The 17695-nt window shown below is 39.0% G+C and overlaps 1 protein-coding gene across 6 annotated transcripts in view; it reads right to left on the bottom strand.

Annotated features, from left to right (window-relative positions):
* Nucleotides 1–225: 225 nt before the first annotated feature.
* Nucleotides 226–17695, bottom strand: part of LOC122827465 (protein NLRC3-like) — a 28741-nt gene continuing 11271 nt past the window's right edge. For 2 of the 6 annotated variants that reach the window (XM_044110468.1, XM_044110467.1), the window contains exons 5-9: nt 16815–17096; nt 13349–15104; nt 11391–11570; nt 4943–5116; nt 2681–2930 (exon numbers count right to left, since the gene is read on the bottom strand). In XM_044110468.1, coding sequence (XP_043966403.1) covers nt 2708–2930; nt 4943–5116; nt 11391–11570; nt 13349–15104; nt 16815–17096 — 2615 coding nt within the window. In that variant the 3' untranslated portion in view covers nt 2681–2707. The other 4 variants (XR_006370070.1, XM_044110472.1, XM_044110471.1 and 1 more) reach the window with 4 other exon arrangements.

The following is a 17695-nucleotide window of genomic DNA, read 5'->3' on the forward strand; positions in this document are numbered from 1 at the left end:
TCTCATTTGGGCCATCAGTGAATTTCTAGGAGACCAAATGAAACATTTGGGGTTTTTTTTGACTCCAGAAGTTCAACCTCCAGGTTTTCCATCGCTGATTGTTGCTGCAAACTTCAGCGGACAATCGATCAATTGATCACAGCTGCTGCTGATCACGTCTCGCCCACAACGAGAAACTTGGTAACATCAGGAAATAGAAAGAGCTCTTATTTTGACAACAATAAATGACGTTAAATATCTTTATTTGCAGGTTTATTCAGACAAATTATACATCTGTCAAGAAAACAAAGCAGTCCGTTAATTAAACCAATAACATCCATCAGAACAATGAGGCCAATCTTTGTTACAAGATCTCATCCATGTTGTTACATTCATTACTTGGTTGGCGTTTTTGGATATTCATGTCAGAAATATGTTGTGTTTTTCTGGAGTTCAGTGGGATTTTGGTCAGGGGTTGTTGGACAAGTGTTAAAACCTGGAGATACAACAGTCTAAAGTAGACGTCCTGAAACAGTTAATAAAGTATCATGAAAGAACAGGAGCCTAGTAAAAAACACAACAGAATAATAATATGAAAACATTAACTTTCTGATAAAATCAATTTTCCAACAATAACTATGATGCAAAACTTATTTATACATTTTCTTGGAAATATACTATTTCCAAGCACTGTTCAGGTAAAATCACTCAATCAGGTTTATTCATATATTGTGCATAATATAGCGAGAGCTCATAGGACAATCAGTAATGAAGCAAGTCTGGATGCAAAGCACTGCCAAGCAAAAACTATACATGGGTTTTATGCAAGGTTATGGGATGGCAGCTGTGGAAAACAAACTTCCAACCTTGAACATGAAACCCAAATAGTTCTTTTGGTGAGAGTTCATAAGCATTTCACATAACATGAGTAGCAGATGTGACCTTATTGTAATTTTTCCATCACAATATATATATCTATATATTTTTTTCCAGATAAAAGATGGATGTTCCTGAAAACTGCTCTAAGATCAGAGTTTCTGTGGGACATCCAGTTCTAAACTGGTTAAACTGGTTTCTGTGATGGAAGCTGAAGTTTCTCTCCAGTTTCCAGTAAAGCATCTTTTTCTCTGAGGAGCTTTGAGGAACATTTTCATGTCAACAGAAGGAAGAAGCAGCAGAGAAAAGAGGGTTGAAGTGTCTTTCATGGCTTCAAAGCTGAACTGGAAATGATTCCCATGTTTCCATTCTCAGACCAGTTCTGGTTCCAGGATGAAAATGAATCAGAGAGAAAAAAGATCAACTTTCCAGTTGAATCCAGTTCAGATCAAAACTCCATGAAGCCTCTAAATGGAGCCCAGTTTGAATTGGATCTTTATTGATCCAAAGAGACAAACAATATCAGACACTAAATGACAGACATGAGAAAACAAACAGGAGGAAAATCTTGGAGGTCAGAGGTCATCATCATGATCCAGTCAGAGTCTCTTTAGACTCAAACTGCTGCAGCTTCAACCTCTGAGGATCAGCAGGACACAGAGATCATTCTCTACTTTACAGAGATCAGAACCTGCAGAGAGAAGAAGGAAGGAGAGATCAGATCAGTGAGTGTTTCCAGACTCTCTCCAGCAGCAGTCAGTGACGCAGCACATCCACTAGATGGTTTCCAGGCTGCAGTCAGACTGATCTCAGAGCTGTGACCAAGATGAACCTGATCAGTTGTTTCCTGTTGAACTGAGAGAACAATCAGATCTGAGATCAGATCTGCTGCTGCCACAGTTTGATGAATGAGGACCACTGACTGTCTCTAGACATGTTGGACGGCTGGACGCTGGAGTCCAGCTGGACTTCCTGGAGACATGGACACAGCAACAACACTCATCTTCACACCCACACAAACACAGGAACACAGCAAGCTGCTGCTCCTCTGATTGGCTGATTGCTGTCTCTGTGTCCAATCAGGAAGCCTGAACCATTCTCCTCCCACTGAGAAGCTGCAGCTTTACTGGGAACACTGGATCTTTGCTTTGATGCTAACTGGGTTTAGTTCAATATGCTGACAGGAGATGAAATCACTACAAACATTTACTTACTTTAGATCATCTACAAGATCCTTCAGCTGCTGAACATCTGAATCCTTCAGGTTGTTTCCTCTCAGGTCCAGTTCTTTCAGATGGAGGCTGTTGGACTTCAGAGCTGAAGCCAAATAATCACAGCTGATCTTTGACAAACTGCAGCTCTGCAATCTGAATAAAGAATAAAAGATGAGCTGAACCAACAGGATGCAGGTTAACCAGTCCAACAGAACCAGTTAAAGATTCTCATGAATATTAATGCCAACAAGCTGCTGCTTCAATAAAGACCTGCTGACTTCAGAACCAGAACCAGAACCAGAACCTGGTACTGGGTCGTGTTGTGTTGGAGGATTTTAGTCAGTAAAATCATTCCAGGTTCTGATCAAAGTGTTGAAGCATCAATCATTGATTATTGATTTGTTCCTGTCAGATTCCAGGATTCACTTTTCTAGACTGGGTTGAATGACCTTTGACCTGCTTCACATGAGGGGGATTTCTACACACCGGGGGTCCGAATGCTGTCCTGTTCTGACCTCAGGTCAGCAGGTCCAACTCAGTTACACAGAGGGACTAAATTAAACTCTGGATCCAAGTCCAGGAACAAACTCAGAAAATATTGATTAGAACAGAAGAAATGAACTTTGATTTATGATCAATTATAAATAATTATTCACAGAAATATCAATAATTATATTATTAAAATACCTCAATGTCTCCAGTCTGCAGCCTTCAGTCTGTAGAAAACCACAGAGATCCTTCAGTCCAGAATCTTCCAGGTTGGTGTAGCTCAGGTCCAGTTCTGTCAGATGGGTCGGTTTGGACTTCAGAGTTGAGAACAGAGAAGTCCAGCTGGTCTCTGACAAACTGCAGCCCTCCAATCTGAATAAAGAATAAAAGATGAGCTGAACCAACAGGATGCAGGTTAAAACTGAAATATGAACAAATAAATAATAAAAATGTAGAAAATTAATTTCCCTGAATGTAAAAGAAACTTGATGAACTGATTCCAACATCTGATCCAGTCAAACTGGTTTAAAGAGTCCAAACCAGCAGAACCAGAACATTTGATCAAAAAAGTTTACAGATGTAAACAAGTTTATTTCAATCCGTCTAATTCAGCGTTTTACAATTTCCATTACAGCTCACATTCTGAAAGTTGATCATTTTCTCATTTTGTGCTGATTCAGTTACTGAAATATCAACTAGAAAATATTGAGTCTTTTCTCTGTCAGATTGATGAGGGTCATTTAGTTCAAGTTCTGAATCCTTCATCAGAGATGCTGCAGAAATGGGAACATTATCATAAAGGAACAACAGGATTGTGAAGATGAATCATTTTAAATCTATTTTCCAGGTAAAACATGAGAATGATTTCAGTGAACTGATGAAGCTTGTTGAATATAAAACATTACAAAGGTAAGATCTCATTTCCTGTCCTACAAAATAAGAGCTGAATCAAGATGTTTGAACAAAATGACTTAAAAAACCAAAACCTTCACAAAGTCAGTATTTACTGCAGGACTGTTAATGAATTATCTTTCTATTATTTATGTCTCCTTAATGTCCAGGAACTCTGCCAGAAGACTGTGGTCATCCTGATAGAGTCTGACTGTCACAACAAACTCAGGTTTTCCTCTAAGCTGCTCTCAGTGGTTTGGAGGACGACTGACTTGGAATTTGCTCCATTAGTGGAATTGACACTAAAATGGAAACTCATCACTTGCTTCCTTTTTGTTTTGCTTCCTGCCAACATCAAACTCCTGCATGTGCTGCAGCTCCATATGATCAGGCAGTCAAGTCCACAGAAAACTTCCCTGTTTCTAGGAACCATTTCATCCAGAGTTGGTCGACTTTCTCTGTCCATCTCTGTCAGACTGTGAACCTTTAGTCTGAGCTTGTGGAGAACCTCTCCTAACAACCTGCTTAAGATTCATGTGCTGCAGTCTCTGCTGGTTCTGATGTCTGGGACCAGAATATTCATGTCCTGAAGAACCTGCAGCCTGTTGAGCTCAGAGAAAAACTCAGTTGTCTGGATTTTTTCAGACGAAGATGAAGTTGGTTTCTGATTGAAGCTTCTGATTCAGGAAATGGATAAAGGGCGATTCCACCTAATTTTAATCTACTATCAGCATCTTTTTTTTTTTTTTTTACTTTTTATTTTCAGTAACAGTTTTATATCAACACATACACATGCCCCCCCCTTGTCACAATTCACATCTTATTTATGCAGATCTTTCCGGACATTTAACCCACACCAAGGAAGCTGGTCATACAAATCCAGCTCTGCCAAAGGTCATCCAGGGAATGTTGATGAAGGAAACAGTCCAGCCGAGAAACATCTCCCTCAGATAGACATTGGACCCGTTAAGAGGCACTTATATTCATCAACATCCACGGATATATATAATACAATAATTACTGTGACAGGGACAACAATAAACATAATGAGAATACAAACGAAAGCAGTAAAAGTACACAAAGAAATTAAACTATCAGCATCTTTAATCTACTAGAGTTAAAACACTGAACCACCTGGACTCTTTAAACCTGGACTGGATTATTATCAACTAATAGCAGAAGTTTTAAAACTAGTGTGGCATTTGTGGATCTTCAATAAAGGGAGATTTCATTCTCTCTCTTTCTGCATCTTGACCTTTGACCTGCTTCACATGAGGGGGATTTCTACACACCGGGGGTCCGAATGCTGTCCTGTTCTGACCTCAGGTCAGCGGGTCCAACTCAGTTACACAGAGGGACTAAATTAAACTCTGGATCCAAGTCCAGGAACAAACTCAGAAAATATTGATTAGAACAGAAGAAATGAACTTTGATTTATGATCAATTATAAATAATTATTCACAGAAATATCAATAATTATATTATTAAAATACCTCAATGTCTCCAGTCTGCAGCCTTCAGTCTGTAGAAAACCACAGAGATCCTTCACTACAGAACCTTCCAGGTTGGTTCTGTTGAGGTCCAGTTTTGTCAGTTGGGTCGGTTTGGACTTCAGAGTTGAGAACAGAGAAGTCCAGCTGGTCTCTGACAAACTGCAGCTCCTCAATCTGAATAAAGAATAAAAGATGAGCTGAACCAACAGGATGCAGGTTAAAACTGAAATATGAACAAATAAATAATAAAAATGTAGAAAATTAATTTCCCTGAATGTAAAAGAAACTTGATGAACTGATTCCAACATCTGATCCAGTCAAACTGGTTTAAAGAGTCCAAACCAGCAGAACCAGAACATTTGATCAAAACAGAAACTCAAAGTTTTCTATCAGCCTGGATGAGTTGAACTATTTCTGCTGGTTCCTGATCATCAGCTGGAGACCCGACTTGGTAACTGGATCAGAACCAGTCAGTTTATTAATTAATGGCCTTTGGGTTCTTATTAAAGCTGCTGAAAGTCAATGGAGGCCATTATTTAATGTTTATGAGCTTTTTTTCTGACATTTAAACAGATTGTTTTGAAAGAAAATATATTGGAATAAAATTATTTATTCAACTAATGACTAGGCCTGTCACCATAGCAAATTTTACTGGGCGATTAATTGTCTCAATAATTATTGTGATAAACAATAATATTGTTTGAAGACCTTTGTACACTGATTTAATGGAAATCTTTTGCGATTTCCTGCCAAAGATAGATAAACTTTATTTTAAAAAGAACACTCAACACTGGAACTGATAAAATAAACAAAACAACCAAAAACAAAAATAAAATGGATTCTCAGTCTCCATTAACAAAAATGTACTTGAATAAAAACACCAAAGTGTAAATAAATACTGCATTCAACCAAAAGAGTGCAGATTATGAAGTCTGTTTACCATATTGCTCTTCAGTAATCATTAGATTTAAATAGAGAAGATGGAACATCGACTATCTGATGCAATAGTTCACACTACATGTTAGTTCACACCTACATTTTCCCCTTATGACAATCTTAGAAGTTGATCGTTCTAAGATTGTTGCTTGTGATCATCCTGTAGTGTGTGGTGTGTTACGGTAGATAGTTGTGGCCTCTTCTATCTAAATCAGGGGTTTTCCCCACTGGGATCGTTAACACAACCTGTTGAATGTGACAGGCAGCCAATCAGAAAGCACAGATTCTCCTCCTGCTTTCTGAGGGGAAATTACAGAGGGGAATCCCAAACAGCTGACACGGCGCAACCCGAAGTCCAGCGGACATTGGAGATGATATGTGAAAACAACATTAATGTTTATAAAACATTTGATGCAAAGAATATAGAAATGACGAGAGGAGGAGTTGGACCGGTAACTTTTCAGCTGTTCTTCATTAACGTGACATAAATAGTTTATAATGATTTTCATTCAGTCAGGACGTTACGCTGACACTAGAGCTACATGAATTGCAGGTAGATTGTAGTAAAGCATTGATTAATGCCTGGTTTTAAAATGAGTTAACTGGACTTGTAGCCATTATTTTTTTTTTTATTGATTTTCATAACTTTATGTAAACATCAACAAAATTAAACAAAAACAACCCAAAACAACAAGGAGCACTGCAAAGTCCACATAAAAAATAAAAACATACATACATACAGCCCACATACACAAAATACATTAGTCATGATTCTAAATAGTCACAACTGTCAGACAGCCAAATGAGTGATATATTGAATGTGAGAGAGAAAAAAAAATAAAGATAAAAAAAAATAATTACAGCCTCTGTAAAAAGGACTGCAGTGGGGCCCAGATCCTCCAAAATTTGTCCGACTTTTGATGAAGGTCATGAGTGAGTTTTTCAACTGAGACAACGGCAGAAATCTGTGATATCCACATATCAACTGTAGGGGCCTGAGGTGCTGACCATCTCAATAGTATACATTTCTTGGCCAGAAATAAAAGGATTGCAAGCAGATGTTTAGTGTCTGCATTAAGTAGAATGTCTGAAGGATGGCTAAAGAGACAGAAGGAGGGAGTTAGTGAGAACTGTTTACCAATGATCTCTTGTATCATGAGATGAACTCTTTTCCAGAAAGTTTGAATACAATTGCAAGACCAAAATAAGTGAATAAATGTGCCCCTATGTATTTTGCATTTATGACACAGATCTGAAGCATCAGGAAACATCCTCCGAAGGCAAACAGGTGTATAATAAGTTCGGTAGAAGAATTTAAAGTTCTGCTCATGTAAAGAGACTGAGGTGGAGTTGGGGAAGACCCCATCACAGATTTCTTCCCAATCTGCCAGATCAAAGGTCAGTCCTAGGTCACGCTCCCACACCAGCTTCATAGCATCATAACCTGAGGAGTCAGAGCCAGATAGTAAATGATATATCTTAGAGATAAGTCCTTTGGGAGATTTGGTTATGATAATCATATTCTCTAACTCTGACAATTTTGTACGTAATTTTCCTGTCCTCCAAAGAGAGCTCACAAAATGACGGATCTGTAGGTATTTATAGAAATCTCTATTAGAAATATTGAAATTGGCTGTAATTTGTTCAAAGGATTTAACAGAGTCAGAGTCCAGCATGTCCATAATATTTGACAGTCCCTTAGATGACCATTCAGACAAGCCAATGCTTCTAATCTCTGCTGGTAAATCTGGGTTCAAAGTTAACGATGACCAGGAAGAGAGGGTGGGAGAGAAATTTAGATATTTCCTCACATCTCGCCAGGCCAGCAAAGTATTATAAACAATGAAGCTACTTCTGAGATGAGCCATTTGGTCTATGCCACTTATAAAAAAAAGAGAATTAAGTTTGCTTGGGAGACAAGATTGTGACTCCAGATCTAACCATAAAGCGTTCTTTCTATTCATAAACCAATTTGATATGATTTTAAGTTGTGCTGACCAATAATAAAGCTGCAGGGATGGTAACGACAAACCTCCAAGATGTTTTGGCTTAGTTAATATAGAAAACTTGACTCTTGGGTGTCTGTTGTTCCAGACAAAGCGAGATAAATGAGAATTTAGTCATTTGAAGTGTGCAGGGGATAAATAGCAGGGAAGATTTTGATATAAATAGTTCAGTTGCGGAAGAATGTTCATTTTTATAATATTGATTCTCCCTAAGAAGGAGGTTGGCAGGGGGGCCCATTTTATTAAATCATTTTTTATCTTCTGAATTAAAGGTGAGTAATTAGTTTCAAAAAGATTATTCAGATCAGGTGTAACAAAAATACCCAGATACTTGAAGCCTCTGATAGACATTTGAAAAGGAGATTGCATAAACCTTTCGGAGGGGATGCTGAAAGGGGTGGCGACAGATTTTCCTAAATTGATTTTATATCCTGATAAAGCACTGAATGTAGCCACAGATTCCAGGACAGATGGAATTGATTTCTCAGGATCACACATATACAAAAGTACATCATCTGCGAATAATGAAATTATATGGTTTCTACCGCCTATATTGATTCCAGATACATCCGGATTAGTCCTGATAATCTCAGCCAGTGGTTCAATAAACAAAGTAAACAATAAGGGTGAAAGGGGCCAACCCTGCCTACAACCCCTATGAATCTTGAAGGGCTCAGACATCAAACCATTTGTGTTAACTGAGGCTGTTGGGTCTGAATAAAAGCTTTTAACCAGATTGATAAAATTTGGCCCCAGACCGAATTTATGTAACACCTGAAAAAGAAACTGCCATTCAACTCGGTCAAAAGCCTTCTCGGCATCGAGGGAAACAATTACTGCTGGCTCTTTGTGAACATTAAGGTACTGAACAACATTAAGAACGCGTCGTATATTGCCATATCTCATTTTTATATACCCTGCCTGATCTGGATTTATAATTTTAGGAAGGATGTTTTCTAATCTCCGGGCCAATACTTTTGCCACAATTTTATAATCAACGTTAAGCAAACTAATAGGCCTAAAGGAGGAAGAATCCAGGGGACTTTTACCTTCTTTTAAAAGAAGACTCTCCATGAGGGGGGGATGCCATTTCTCAAAATGTCATTAACAGCAGGCATGAACATTGGTTGAATCTCTGGCCAAAATAGCTTAAAAAATTCCATTGAAAATCCATCGAGTCCAGGACATTTTCTGTTTGGCATAGATTTAATTGCAGCCCAAACTGCCTCCGGAGTGATAGCAGCATCTAAAAAGATCTTCTTCCGTGACGGAAGGTAGAGATATGCTGCTCAGATGGGAGGAGATATCTTCCGGGTCAGCCATGTCCGTATTATATAAAGATATATAAAAATCCCAGAAAGTGCTGTTAATAAGTATTGGGCCGTATGTGACGTCTTTGTTCTGCCTTCTGATCATGTTAATTGAGCGACAATTATCTTGATTTTTCAATAAATGGGAAAGCATGCGACTGGACTTATTTCCAAATTCATAGTATTTCTGTTTAGTATAAAGTAATAATTTCTGAACTTAACAGGTGTAGTCTATATTAAGCTCAGATTTAACAGCCGTTAGTGCCTTCAAATTTGACAATGTTGGTGATTGTTTGTGTATTTGCTCCAGTCGGATCATCTCTTTTTTTCGAGGTTGTTTCTCCTCTCTGCGAGAACTGCTTTTTGGTGAGAGCAATAAGATATAAGATGACCGCGTAAAGTGGCTTTTGCTGCACCCCAGATTATACCCGAAGATACGGGAGAATTTTTGTTGTCGAGCCAGAACTGCAATAGGTTACTCCGAACAAAGTTGCAAAAGGAATTATTATCTAACAAGGATGTATTGAATTTCCATGTGAATGTTCTAGGGATACAAAATAATAGATCAACACCTAAAAATACTGGTGCATGGTCTGACAAAAGTATGGGGTCTATGTTACAGCTTCGAACATAATATAAAAATGACTTCGGGATAAAAAAAATAATCCAATCTGGAGTAAGTGTTATGGGGATGTGAATAAAATGTATAGTCCCTTGCTTTAGGATTTAAATGTCGCCAAATATCTATCAAACCAGTATCAGTGCATAGGTTTTTTAAGACAGCTGAAGCTTTCGGGTTTGGCAATTTTGCAGAGGAGGATCTATCCAAAGATGCATTCATTGTACAATTAAAGTCACCAGCTAAAAAACCGATTTCCTTACGATGATGGTTAAACAATAAGATCATTTGTGACATAAATTGAGGCGAATCATCATTAGGAGCATATACATCGAGAATAGTTATATGTTGTCCTTGGATTGAGCCCTTAATTAAAATAAATCTGCCCTCTGAATCCTTCTCCTCATGCTCCAGAATAAAAGTAAGATTCTTGTGTATAAGAATGGCTGTACCCCTCTTATTTTGTGAATGGGAGGAAAAATATACACTACCTACCCAGTCCCTTTTAAGTTTCAAATGTTCTGTAACAGATAATCTAGTTTCCTGTAATAGTGCTATATCAAGTTTTTTTTTTTTTCAAATGAGTCAAAACCTTCTTCCTTTTGATCACATGACCCAGTCCCTGTACATTCCAGGTAACGATCTTAAGAGAACCAGACATACAAACTGTGAGGGCAAAAAACAGCTCTTAAACACCCAATGACATATTTGAATAGATTAATCTGTACATAAACATTTATGTATGTATAAAAAAGAGAAAAGACATATTTAGGCTCCTGACATTTAACGCCAAAAAAAAATAAAAGAAATAAAATACTGAATCTGCAAACAGCAGCATTCACCCTCCCCCATCCTGTCTCCAAATGACAGAAAAAAAGAACCCAAAAAGATGTCACTGTTATTTCCAAACGGCACAGAACTCTCGATTTTTACAGTTCGATCACAGCAACAACCGGACGCTCAAAACACCATCCGTGGTCCAGGCAAAAGTAATGAACCACACTGAGAACCGCTCCAACATAGTAAATTTAAAAGGAAGGAAAAAATAATGTTATATGGGTCCCAGCGTGGATATAAAGTCTATCCTCCTCCATCTTTTATAAACAAATCAGGGAAAAAGAAAGCATAATAGAAATAATATCTCATTTAAGAGTGTCAAGAAATGCAGCGGCTTAGCCATTATTTTGTGCCCATTGTTGGACATCAGACGGCACAATTGAACCCGATAAAACCGTTATACCTAGGACTTCTGTGGGCTAATGTGTGATCTCTCAGGTTTTGAAAATCGGCCGACAGCTCTAAGATCGTGTCGTGTGAACTGGACATTACACTGAGGTGTAATGTTGTCCAGAAAGCACTCCGGTGCTTTCTGGACATTACATTCTTGAGCCTTTTTTCATTCAGCGTCATCAACAGAAAGAGAAAAAGGCCGGAAGACACGAAAAAGGCGATAATTAAAATGACGTGGATAGTTTTAATTTATCGTACGATTAATTGATTTATCATTTATAGTGACAGGCCTAATAATGACTAAAGTATAAATGAACGATTTTATTAGATTAGTAGAGAAAACAAACCTCAGATTCTTCACTTTACTGACTGAACTCTCCAGGATCTCAACCACAGGCTTCAGATCAGATTCTCCACCTTTATATATGTTGATCTGATTTATTTCCAGTTCAGTCAGATCTGGGTTGGACTTCAGCGCTGAGGCCAAAACTTCACATTCATCCTTATCGAGTGAACAGCCACCAAGTCTGTGAATAGAGAAGAAATAAAATCAGTTCTAATGAAATCAATCTGGATCAATAACAGACTAAAATATGATAACAGTGATGTCATCATCTGATCAACATCTGATCTTCAATTTACTGAGTTTGACCCCACAGAGAATCAGTTCAGTTCCTGGTTAAAGTCCAGGTTCTGGTTCTGGTTCTGGTCCAGGCTTCATGTCCTCAGACCTTCAGCTGCAGTCAGATGTTGAAGATCTTCTATCATCTGTGAAGGAAAGTTCAGTTTTCTCTGCAGCATCTGATGGAGCTGCAGCATCAGAGCCTCAAAGGAGCTGCAGCAGCTGATGAAGAGGCTGACTGAGCTGAATGAAGGAAACTACTGGAGATGATGGAGAGGAGGAGGAACTGCTCACAGCTGGGACTTGGACTAGACCCTTTGGCTCCTTGAGATCTTCCACCAGGCAGGAAGTGAGTTAGAAATGAAGTGAGCAGAGCAGGAAGTCCAGCCTGCTGTGGACCTCTGGCATCTCTGGGTTTGTTTAGCCAATATCTGCTGCAGCATCTAGAATCATCATCATTAATAATAGTAGGATATTCTATAGAAACAAAGTTCCCAGCAGCAGGTTATTAAATGCTGCCACAGAGGAAACTGGGAGCAGAAACCAAACACATGATGCTCCCAGTTCTGTCTCCGTTCATCTGCTGGATTTGATGCTTTAACAAAGTAGAAAGTGGACAGTCGTCAACCTGCTGCAGCTAAAAGCTTCAGATTGTTCTGGTCGTCCTGCAGAGCAGCAGCAGAACCGGTCCTGCTGCTGCTTCAGGTCTGAACCTCTCAGACTGTTGATCTGAGAGGAATTGGGACAAACTGGTTGGAAGAGGGAACCATGTCTCTGCAGTGGTCTGTCCGTCGTCTCAGAGGAACAAAGGTTTGGATGTCAGAAGAAATTGATGCTAAACTCCTGAAGAGCTGAAGACCAAAACCCCTGGAGGAGACGGAGCGTTTGGGTCCAGCAGCATTTTCATGGTGAAGCAGTGAAAGTTCTCCAGTAACTAGAAGAGGCTGGGATGTCTAAAGAGTTGAAGCTCATGTCTCTCCAGGTCTTCATGGAGGACAGCTAACAGCTTCAACAAAGGCTGCAGATGAAGAGTTGATGAGGAAAATGGTTCCAGCTCTGGAAGCTCAGAGTTCTCAGAGCTTTGGGAGGATCTGACAGAAACCAGAACTTTTTCTGGACCAGACAACAATCACCACATTTTGGTCTCATTTACAAACTCAGAGGAAACTAGTGGGAGGAGGAAGAGGTGAGGATGATGATGGAATGAAGAAGATCAACACTGTTCACAAAGTTTCTAATTAATGCAACGGTTTATTTTAATGGTTCAACTTTTCATTAAACCTAAACAATTATTTTATAAAAACAGTCAAAGATCCTAAAAGGTGAATTATGGAGTAGCGGCTCAATGAATGAAGAGAAGTTTAAAGTTTAAAAAGTCTCTCTGGTTGATTGGATCTTTAGGAGAAAATAGATTTTCTAGAGTTCTGAAGGTTTTTATTCATTTCAACATGAAAAGTGATAAAAAGTTAAATATTTTTAAAATGATCAAAATGTGTAAAAACCAGAAGCTGCAGCTGTCCTGGATGATCTGAATGTTTAGATGTTTGAATGGATGAAATAGTCCAGAGGATGAAGGAAGAAGTTAAAGACCAAAAACATCCAGAAGCAACTTGAAGAAGAAGAAGAAACAGGAGGACAATATTGCTGAATCAGCATTCACACAATGAAAACATCTGGACTCACCGAGCCTTTCTGCAGTTCCTCACAGCTGGAACCAGTCTCCGTCGTCCATTTGATGATGTGTTGTACTTCTCCAGGTCCAACTCATCCAGAACCTCTGACATCTGCAGCATGAAGGCCAGAGCTGAACAGTCAGTATCTGAGAGCTCCTTCCCTGAATCCAGCAGCCGTTGGATCTCCTGATAAAATGAGAGATCGTTCATCTCCACCAGACAGTAGAAGATGTTGATTCTTCTGTCAGGAGAGATTCTTTTAGTGTTCATCTCCTTCAGGTTGGTGATGATTCTCTGGATGGTTTCTGGACTGTTCTCTCTCTGACCCAGCAGATCTTCTAAGAGGTTCTGGCTGGACTCCACAGTGAGACCATGAAGGAAGCGGACAAACAGGTCGAGGTGGCCGTTTTTACTGCTGAGGGATTTCTCCATGACTTTCTTCATGAACTCATCTAGAGATGTTTCTCTGTATTTTTCTCCCAGGAACGTCTGGATCACCTCTGACTTCCTGCTGGTGAAACAGTGGAGCATGTAGACTGCAGCCAGAAACTCCTGGATGCTCAGATGAACAAAGGAGTAGACGGAGATGTCACGCGTCCCTCTCTCCTTTTTAAACATTTTAGTGAAAACTCCTGAGAACAACGCAGCATCTTTGATGTTGATGTCACACTGTTTGAGCTCTTTGTCATAGAAGATCAGGTTTCCCTTCAGCAGCTGATCAAAAGCCAGTTTTCCTAGAGACTCAATCAGTTTCCTGTTCTCTGGATCTTCTTCAGCTTTTTCAAAATACTTTTCCTCCTTGATTTTCAGTTGAATCTCCAGGAACTCTATGTACATCTCAGTCAGGGTCTTGGGCAGATCTCCTCCCTCTCTGGTCTCCATCATATTCTCCAGAACATTACTAGTGATCCAGCAGAAAACTGGGATGTGACACATGATGTGGAGAGTTTTTGATTTCTGGATGTGGGAGATGATCCTGTTGGCCTTCTCTTCATCATCTCTGAATCTCTTCCTGAAGTATTCCTCCTTCTGGGGGTCAGTGAACCCTCTGACCTCTATGACCCTGTCAATAGACTTATTTGGAATCAAACTAGCTGCTGCAGGTCGTGTGGTTATCCAGAGGAGAGCAGAGGGAAGCAGTTTCCCCATGATGATGTTTGTCAGCAGAACATCCAGTGAGGTTGACTTTTTAACATCAGTCAGGACTGGATTCTTCCTGAAGTTCAGAGGAAGTTGACTCTCATCCAGACCATCGAAAATGAAAAGAACGTGGAACTTTTTAAAGCTGCAGATTTCTGCATCTTTAATATTGTCAAAGAAGTGATGAATCAGTCCCACTAAGCTGAAAGTGTCTTCTTTAATGTTATTCAGCTCTCTGAAAGTGAATGGAAATATGAAATCAATGTTCTGGTTGGTTTTGCCTTCAGCCCAGTCCAGAGTGAACTTCTGTGTTAACAGTGTTTTCCCAATGCCAGCCACTCCCATGGTCATCACTGTTCTGATCCGTTGCTTTCTAGCAGGGTTGGGTTCAAAGATGTCTTCCAGTTTTATTTTTGTCGCTTGATTCCTGGATGCTGTTTCAATCTGTCTGACCTCATGTTCCTGGTTGACCTCTCCAGTTATTCCTTCTAAGATGTAGAGCTCTGTGAAAATATCATTCAGAAATGTTGTCTCTTCCCTTTTTGCAACGCCTTCACAGTGGGCGAAGTATTCGAAGGTTTTCCTTAGAGACTGTTTGTGGTCTTGTTGACATCGATCATCAAAATCTGAACAAAGAGAAAAAGACACAAGATGAAACACTTGAACAAATTGAGATTCAATTCACTGAATTTTAATTTGATTGTTTTTTATATCAGGATGTTTAAACAAAGATCTCATTCGAATTATAGACCCTGAGGAGGATTTCATTTGGAAGAAACTGTCATGATGTGCGATGTGAGGCAGACGCTGAGGACTAGCGATGGGTCCGGCAACACCGATGCGTCGGCGCATGTGTCAAGCCCAGAGACCAAACCCCGTGTCGGTGCGTATTGCTTTCAGCAAGTCACCTGACCGATACAGGAACTGTTTCAAAATGACATTGACGCGCCAAACTGTGTTTATAAGGAAAAGAATCTGTCAGCAGGACGAATTTGCCAAAATAATTCTTGATCTTTTACGGTACGGCATCAACTATGGAGCCTCAAGGTAAACGAAAGGTTTCGTAGTTTGGGACCATTTTGATCTTATGTTAGAAAATAAGACATCGGTTTTCACTTTGTTGTTGTTTCATCCAGTTCTTTCCGGTTTCTACTCAATCTAAATTAATCCAAATTCAGCTGAAATTGACTCTTAGTTTACTTTCATATTATGTTCTGCAGGCTAAGTGTTGCATATGTTTCTCCTTTTAAAATCATACATTTCAGAATTTTATTCTTAAATTACCCTCCATAAATAAAAATCTTTAGACAGAAAAAAGGAAAATAAAGAAAACCCTGCTATAAATAAACAAAAAAAAGACATTTCAAGCAAAACACATTCATAAATACATGATTGCAAAATAAATATAAGGAAAAATTATATTTATATGAACAATATGTAGTGTCACTGAAATCTGTTTTATGTTATTTATTTATTTCCCCTCCAGGGGTTTTTTTTTTTGTTTTTTTTTTTGTGGGCTCTAGTGTCCCTTATTCGAAAGTGGGCTGACAGGAAGGGGGAAGGAGAGACTTAATAAAATATATAATATACATTAAAATACAATGACTTAAATCTTATTGTATAGACTAAGTCATCAAATCAGTCTGTCAACTACGTTGCCTGTAGGGATTTTTAACGTCCAGCAGGTGTCAGTATTCAGTGACAGTATCGACACGATATCAATACAGTTTAACTTTGGGTCAAAACGATACATAAGGCCTCATTTACCCATCACTACAGAGGACCCAGGTAGAAAACGAAGAAACGACGATTTAAGGATGAATACAGAAAAAAAAAAACAATCCAAAGTCCAGGCACCACAGATAAAGAGTGGAAGGCTAAGGCTCAAAAAACTGGTAGCAACTGGAAACTCAAATGGACAGTAGTAACAGACGTAACCAGACAGATACGACAAGGACCCAACAAAGACCATGGAACAGAGGTGGCATTAAAGGGGGAACAAGATAGAGCTGGGAACAATCACAGGGTAGACAGGACAACACAGAGACTCAATTAACTGAAACGTGAAACATTCAAATCATGAAGAAAACCAGTCATAGTACTGTATAGCTTCGCTTGTTGATAAATTGACTGGACTACAAACATCATGCTGAACATTCAAAGTGTTTTCACACTAGGAGACGCCTCCTGCCAATCTGCAGGAAAACTTTTCCATAGTTTCTGACCTACAGGTCAGCAGGAGGTGTTTAACCATAGTGCTCCATTTGTTTGTTATAACTGTAGTCACTGTTGGATGAGTTCACTTCCACTCAGTCATGATTGGTGAAGGGACTAACCTAAATCAGAGGAGTTGGAGGTCAAACTCAGCTGATTGGACAGGGTAGGATCTATAAATTGAAGACGTTTGATCATCAATCTGCAGGCTCTCTGTCCTTTCATTATCACATCATCTATGGTCTTCCGGGCCTTGTTTGCTGTTGATGGGTTCTCTTCAAGTATTGCCCGCTTCTCCAAAAGATTAAAGATACCATCCGTTTCCAGGTTATCGAGGAGCTGAATCAGGATTTCCTCAGAAACCCTCTTCACAAACTCACTGCGAACGTTGAAAAGTTTTTCCTCTGCAGGCAGAAATCAGAAAAAGAATCAATTCAAACTGATGTAACAGAGAAAAACATGATGAAGATCAACTATTCCTGTTGCTCCATCCAGAGATTCCCCTCAGAGTCTGTTGATCAGATCCTCAGGTCTAAACCTGTTGTTGTGTTTCATCTGAGTGATGACCACTGACTCTGTCTACATGAGAACAAATGAAGCTTCAGGTTCAACACTTTATTTCCTCACTGCAGGAAGAACAATAAAAGAAACACCTTCTAAATATAGAGCTGCACTATTGTAGGAAAACTGGAAACTGATATTATTGGTGAATATATCAACTGATTAACAAACATTTTCATCACTTTTCTTTCTTTTACTTTCAACAAGTTTTTAATCTCCATCTCTAAGCTTTAGGATCTCTGTCACCAAAATGTTTGGGTAAAAGAGAGCAAGTATTTCCATCTGAGATAATAAATGAGTAATAAATGATGTGATTACTGGATAAATGAATTACTGGATATAGTAAATATTCCTGTTCTTCACTTCGGTTCCTTTTAATTCTGTTTCCATCAGAGTTCAGTTTTTACCTTCAGGTTTCACAGAAACTCACAATGTTTCCACC

Source organism: Gambusia affinis, linkage group LG24, assembly GCF_019740435.1.
Source record: "Gambusia affinis linkage group LG24, SWU_Gaff_1.0, whole genome shotgun sequence".
NCBI lineage: Eukaryota > Metazoa > Chordata > Actinopteri > Cyprinodontiformes > Poeciliidae > Gambusia > Gambusia affinis.